The sequence below is a fragment of the Pelodiscus sinensis genome, chromosome 30, assembly GCF_052426305.1.
Source record: "Pelodiscus sinensis isolate ZL-2025 chromosome 30, ASM5242630v1, whole genome shotgun sequence".
Taxonomy (NCBI): Eukaryota; Metazoa; Chordata; order Testudines; family Trionychidae; genus Pelodiscus; species Pelodiscus sinensis.
The window spans coordinates 10,127,400-10,134,539 of record NC_143081.1 but is presented as its reverse complement, the minus strand read 5'-3'; the positions used below and the strand labels follow the sequence as shown (position 1 = coordinate 10,134,539).

Here is a 7,140-nt window from a genome sequence, read left to right as displayed (position 1 = left end):
GCGGGGGGAAGCCGATGGGTGTGGAGGATCACCTGGATCGGACAGAGACATCAGTGAGGGGAGGTTCTATTAATAGAGATGCTCTGTGTTCTAGGCAGGAGGAGAGGATGGAAGTATGAGTCAGATCAGATGAGACACAATCAAATGAAAAAGAGTCTAACCCATCAGGAAATGGCAGACAGATAAATAGTGACAGGTTATTAAAGTGCTTATAGACAAATGCTAGAAATCTAAATAGTAAAACGGGTGAATTAGAGTGCCTCGTTTCAAAGGAGGATATTGATATAATAGGCATCACGAAAACTGGGTGGAATGAGGACAATCAATGGGACACAGTCATACCAGGATACAAAATACGTCAGAAGGACAGAACACGTCATGCTGGTGGGAGAGTGGCACTATACATGAAAGAAAATGTAGAATCAAATGAAGTAAAAATCTTAAATGAGCCAAAATGTTCCACAGAATCTCTATAGATTGTAATTCCATGCTCCTATAATAAGAATATAGCAGTAGCGATATATTATTGTCCACCTGATCAGGACAGTGATAGTGACTATGAAATGCTAAGGGAGATTAGAGAGGCTATGAAATTTAAAAACTCGATAATAGTGGGGGATTTCAACTATCCCCATACCGACTGGGTACACGTCACCTCAGGACGGGATGCAGAGATAGCATTTCTTGATACTTTAAATTACAGCTTCTTGGAGCAGCTGGTTCGGGAACCCACAAGGGGAGAGGCTATTCTTGACTTATTCCTAAGTGGAGTGCAGGATCTGGTTCAAGAGGTAAATATAATTGGACCACTTGGATATAGTGACCACAATGTAATAAAATATAAATATTCCTGTGGTGGGAAAAACACCTCAGCAGCCCAACACTGTGGCATTTAATTTCAGAAAGGAATTACACAAAAGGCATTACATAAAAATGAGGAGGTTAGTTAAACACAAATTAAAAGGTACAGTGACAAAAGTAAAATCTCTACAAGCTGCATGGACATTTTTCAAAGACACCATCGTAGAGGCACAACTTAAAAGTATACCCCAAATTAAAAAACACAGTAAGAGAACCAAAAAAGTTCCACCATGGGTTAACCACCAGGTAAAAGAAGCAACGAGAGATAAAGAAGACATATTTTAAAATATGGAAGTCAAATCCTAGTGAGGAAAATAGAAAGGAGTATAAACTTTGTCAAATTAAGTATAAAAATATAATAAGAAAAACCAAAAAGAAGTTTGAAGAACAGCTAGCTAAATGCTCCAGGGATCTACAGGTGCTCCTGGCAAAACTGACAGACCAGTAAGTCTAACATCAGTACCGGGCAAATTAGTTGAAACTGTAGTAAAGAATAAAATTGTCAGACACATGGATGAATATAATTTGTTGGGGGAAAGTCAACATGGTTTCTCTAAAGGGAAATCCTGCCTTACTGATCTACTAGAATTCTTTGAGGGGGTCAACAAACATGTGGACAAGGGGGATCCAGTGGATATAGTATACTTAGATTTCCAGAAAGCTTTTGACAACGTCCCTCACCAAAGGCTCCTAGATAAGGAAAGTTGTCATGGGATAAGAGGGAAGGTCCTTTTGTGGATTGATAACTGGTTAAAAGACAGGAAACAAAAAGTAGGAATAAATGGTCAATTTTCAGAGTGGAGAGAGGTAACTAGTGGGGTCCCCCAAGGGTCTTTCCTGGGACCAATCCCATTCAACTTATTTATAAATGATCTAGAGAAAGGGGTAAACAGTGTGGTGGCAAAATTTGCAGATGATACCAAACTGCTCAAAACAGTTGAGACCAAATCAGACTGTGAAGAGCTTCAAAAAGATCTCACCAAGCTAAGTGATTGGGCAACAAAATGGCAAATAAAATTTAATGTTGATAAATGTAAAGTAATGCACATTGGAAAAAATAATCCCAACTATACATACAATATGATGGGGACTAATTTGGGTACAAGTACTCAAGAGAGAGATCTTGGAGTCATTGTGGATATTTCTCTGAAAACATTCACTCAGTGTGCAGCAGCAGTCAAAAAAGCAAATAAAATGTTGAGTCATTAAAAAAGGGATAGAGAATAAGAGAGAAAATATCTTATTGCCTCTGTATGAAACCTCTGTATATTCATATGTTGAATACTATGTACAGATATGTGATAGAAATGTAGCCGTGTTAGTCTGGTGTAGCTGAAACAAAATACAGCACTATGTAGCACTTTAAAGACTAACAAGATGGTTTATTAGATGATGAGCTTTCGTGGGCCAGACCCACTTCCTCAGATCAAATAATGGAAGAAAATAGTCACAACCATATATACCAAAGGATACAATTAAAAAAAAAAGTGAACACACATGAAAAGGACAAATCACATTACAGAACAGAAGGGGGATGTGGGCGGGGGGGGGGGGGAAGGAAGGTGAATGCCTGTGAGTTAATGATATTAGAGGTGGGGAAAGGAAGATGTCTGTGAGTTAATAGTATTAGAGGTGATAATTGGGGAAGCTATCTTTGTAATGGGTAAGATAGTTGGAGTCTTTGTTAATTCCTCTGTGGAGAGTGTCGAATTTTAGCATGAATGCCAGTTCAGAGGATTCCCTTTGCACTTGAAAGTGCAGTGCAGAGGATTCCCTATCTGTACTTGAAAGGGAATCCTCTGAACTGGCATTCATGCTAAAATTCGACACTCTCCACAGAGGAATTAACAAAGACTCCAACTATCTTACCCATTACAAAGATAGCTTCCCCAATTATCACCTCTAATACTATTAACTCACAGACATCTCCAAAAAGCTCTCTTGGCATTGGAAAAGGTTCAGAAAAGGGCAACAAAAATGACAAGGGGTTTGGAACGGGTCCCATATGAAGAGAGATTAAAAAGACTTGGTCTTTTCATCTTAGAAAAGAGGAGAGTAAGGGGGGATATGATAGAGGTCTGTAAAATCATGACTGGTGAGGAAAAAGTGAATAAGGAAAAGTTATTTACTTATTCCCACAATATAAGATCTAGGGGTCACCAAATCAAATAAATAGGCGGCAGGTTTAAAACAAACAAAAGGAAGTTTTTCTTGCCCCAAGTACACAGTAAACCTGTGGAACTCCTTTCCAGAGGATGTGGTGAAGGGAAGAACTTTAACAGGGTTCAAAAAAAAGCTACCGTAGATAGATTCATGGAGGTTAGGTCCATCAATGGCTATTAGCCAGGATGGGTAGGTATGGTGTCCCTAGCCTCTGTTTTGCTGGAGGTGGGTGACAGAGCAGAGATCATGTGAGGATTACCTGTTGTGATCCCTTCCTCTGGAGCATCTGGTATTGGCCACTATTGGCGACAGCATACTGGGCTAGATGGACCTTTGGTCTGAGCCAGTCTAGCCATTCTTATATTCCTATGGGTGGGTGGTAGGGGATGACTGGTGGGCCTGGGGGTGCCCCAGGGTGCCTTGCTGCTGCTGGGTACTCAGGGAATGGGAGAGCAGCAGGCTCGGCTCTGGGGGCTCCACATCACCCACTCGGCAGCCCCTCCCTCGCACTCAGTTGCTGGGAGAAGGTCTGTAGCTGGCTGCTGGTGGGGGTCTGGGTGGCTCTGCTCTGTTGCTCGCTGGACATGACTGGACCATGGAGCTGAAGTGGGTGGGATTTCCTCAGGCCGAGTTGACACAAGAAAGATGCCGGCCAGTGGAGAATTTGAAAATACCGTGCCCAGAATCATTAGTGTTTGGCCCCCAATTTCCCAGACACAGATGCTGGGCTCACATGCCCTGTTCGGCAGGGGGAACGGCCGGGCCCAGCTCTCGGTACGTACCCAGGGGCCTTGGGCTTTTTCAAGGTATTGCTTTTGCATTTCAACGGCAAAAGGTTCAGACTCACATCAGAGGAGTCGGGGCAATTCTGGGTCAGGTGTTGGTATTTGTGTTGTATGCCATCCGGGAGGCCCAGTTGCAAGAGGGCTGCTTCTCCCTACCTGGCCAGAGAGTGTCGCTGGAGGGGAAGGGAGCTCTAGAGAGATGATGTCATTCCCCTGCCTGCCTGCCTTGCCCTCATGACTCCTGGCAAGAAAAGACTCAGCTCCTGCCCCACCTGCATCCCGGATACCTTTGTTGACCAGTCCTCTCCTCACTCCCCCTCCCCACCCCCCCCGTCTACCGAAGCCCATCCTAAGCCTTGCCCTGGACAAGCTCCACCGACCTCTTCCCCGATCAGGAGCAGGAGTGACAGAAGCTTCCTAAGCGTGTGTCGAGGGGCCACTAGGACATTGGCAGCGACCTGGCCTCCCAAGTCCCTGCCCTGGTCTGACCCACTGAGACCACTTACCGGAGGAATAATGAATCTTTCCGCAGCTTGGTCCTTTGACAGGTGTTTTTTAGCTCATGCAATAGCTGCTGGTGTCCTAAGCTCCACAAGTCCCAGGTTCAATTCCATCTGTTGGCTTAACACTTGTATCTCCTCTTCACCCAATGCCCTGTTACTTGCTGCTAAGGCCAGTGAGAAGTGTGGGGTCCATTGCTCCCTCCTGCGCCTGCGCCTGCGCCTGCGCCTGTGCCCTGGACCAGCTGGTAACGGGGCATGAGCTAACCCTGGAATACAGCGAAACATCTCTAGGACGACTACAGGGATGGTTCCACCACACTGTTTGGCACTACTCCTCCTGTACAGTGTCCTATTCTGGGGTTTGCTATCCCAGACGGGCACGGGAAATCAGGGAGGAGTCAGACAACAGCCTGGAGCAGAAAACCTGGTTTTAATGATACACTTACAGAATCTGAAGTACATAGGTCTGTTTAATAAGGCTGAGATTTTCAGGCATCTACTAGGAACGGCTCTCCAGTTTCTATGTATTTGGAGGCAGACTGAGCGCCCCGTCCCTTAGCCAGCTTTGACCAAGTGAGCCCTACACACCGTCAGACGGCTGGGGATTGTGAGGAGCATTCCTGGATTTCTTGCTCTGAGAACTAGATGGGGATGGAAGGAGAGAGGGTCACAAAGGCCATTGAGCAGCCATACAACTGTATTTGCAGACGTAGTCCCCTGCCACCCCACATACCACATCAATGTGCAGGGGTCTGACCCCAGGTCAGTTTTCTCAGAGCCGCTTTCACCTCCTTATTGCGCAGGGTGTAGATGGCTGGGTTCAGCATAGGTGTCACCACAGAGCCAAACAGCTCCACAGCAGTCACTATCACCATGTTCAGCTGGGGCTGGGTGTAGATCAGGGCACTGGGCCCGAAGAACAGCGTCACCACCACCAGATGGGAGGTACAAGTGGAGGCTGCTTTGCGGCGCCCTTCAGCTGAGTTCATCTTCACGACGGAGTAGACTATGCGGACGTAGGACGCAAGGATGAGGAGGAAGCAGGTCACAGGCACCATGCTTGTGTTGGTGAAAGTGACGGTTTGAAGGACATATGTGTCCGCGCAGGCCAGCTTGGCCACCGGGAAGATGTCACAGAAGAAATAGTCCACCACATTGGACTTGCAGTAGGGCAGTGTGAACGTCAGGCTGGTGAGGATGGTGGCATGGAAGGAGCTGGAGATCCAGGAGCCAGCAGCCAGGAGAGTGCACACCCGCCAGTTCATGATGAGAAGGTAGCGCAGCGGGTGGCAGATGGCCACGTACCGGTCATAGGCCATGACTGTGTAGAGCAGAGTCTCAGTGCTGCCCATCAAGTGGAAGAAGAAGACCTGGGCCATACACCCGCCCAGCGAGATTATTCTGTTCTTCTCCCAGAGGATGGCCAGCAATTTGGGGATGCTAACAGAAGAGAATGCAAGGTCTAGCACGGCGAGGTTACAGAGGAAAAAGTACATGGGGGTGTGCAGGCGGGGGTCGCCGAGAATGGCTGATAAAATGAGCAGGTTGCCCACCAGGGTGCAGAGGTAGAAGGCTAAGAAGGTGAAGAAGAGGATGGTCTGGAGGCCATCGGTGTTGGGGATCCCTAAAAGGATGAAATGAGTCACCACCGTGTGGTTGACCTGCCCCATTTGGGTCTCTTTCCTGGGTAGGGGAGAGAAACACAGCAAGTGAGTTACAGAAAGAAAAGACCTGCCATCCTACAGCTGTGATGCTCACTCTTCCAGCCACTGCCCCAACCCTTAATGAGTGGGGAATATTTCTGTCCTTACAACGCTAGATTTGGTGGCGATGAACATAAGGAAAAACTGTTGGCCTTGAAGAGCCTACAGTCCAGAGATGAACAGACAAAGGGGAGCATTCTAATGTAGTCTAGTCTAGTCTATTCTAATCTAGTCTAGTTTCTCTACTCCCTTGTGCAGTTTCAGTTTTGCCAGGTTAGTTTAATCAATTACCTCCCACGCCAACCAGGGAAGAATTTGGAGTCTCCCAGATGTGGTTAATCCAGCTGTTTGTGGTTTGTTCTCTGTCTCACCTCCCTGCCTGGGGGGGAGGGGCGTGTGCATAGGGAAGCCCTGTGTTGGGGCTGGGCCTTGTTGTTACAAACGTGCAGGCTGGCACGGGTTTGCGTTAAGCAAGGGGGAGCACACAAAGTCAGGATGGTTGGAGGAATAGCCCCAGCCTGGTTAATGATACGATTTGTTGGGGGGGGTTATTTAAAGGTTCAAAAGAGCAAGGAACAGCAACAGCTGTGAGTGTGGAATCTCAGGATGCTGCCTGGCTCCAAGTCACCTCCATTCTTCCCGCAGTTCACAGCTTGCCCCCCCCCCAATACACACTGTGTCCTCCCAGCTGGGCAGGGGGCTTAGGTTAGATTTGAAGAACAATAATGAAGTGTCTGTTGGAATATTGCTAGAGAGATTCCCCTTATAGGAGAGGCAGGGTTGCAGCAGAGAGTCTGGCAGAGGGGTTATGGTGGACAGGGAGGGGCAGTGCTGCAGGGGAGAGGGCAGCGGTGGGGTTAGGTGGACAAAGGGAAGCAGATCAGTGACACAGACACAGGCAGGGCCAGGAAGGCAGGTGCTGCACAGATGGGGCCGGGGGCTGGGTGGCTGGTTCTCTACAGAACACCCCCAGCTGACAGGCCCTGGGGGCGGCAGGGCCAGGCCAGAGACAGGCAGAGACCGAGGGCAGCGCGAGAAGATCGGTACCAAAGCAGGCGCCTTACACTGGCTGCATGGGCAGAGGCGGCTCCAGCTGACTGGGATTCTTCCCTTCTGCCCCGGCCG

At 47.8% G+C, this 7,140-nt stretch overlaps 1 protein-coding gene across 1 annotated transcript; it reads right to left on the bottom strand.

Annotated features, from left to right (window-relative positions):
* Window positions 1-5,049: 5,049 nt before the first annotated feature.
* LOC102445490 (olfactory receptor 10D3-like) lies at window positions 5,050-5,982 on the bottom strand. The gene has a single exon (XM_006120164.4). The coding sequence runs from the start codon at window positions 5,980-5,982 to the stop codon at window positions 5,050-5,052; it is 933 nt and encodes a 310-aa protein (XP_006120226.4).
* Between the last annotated feature and the right edge of the window lie 1,158 nt (window positions 5,983-7,140).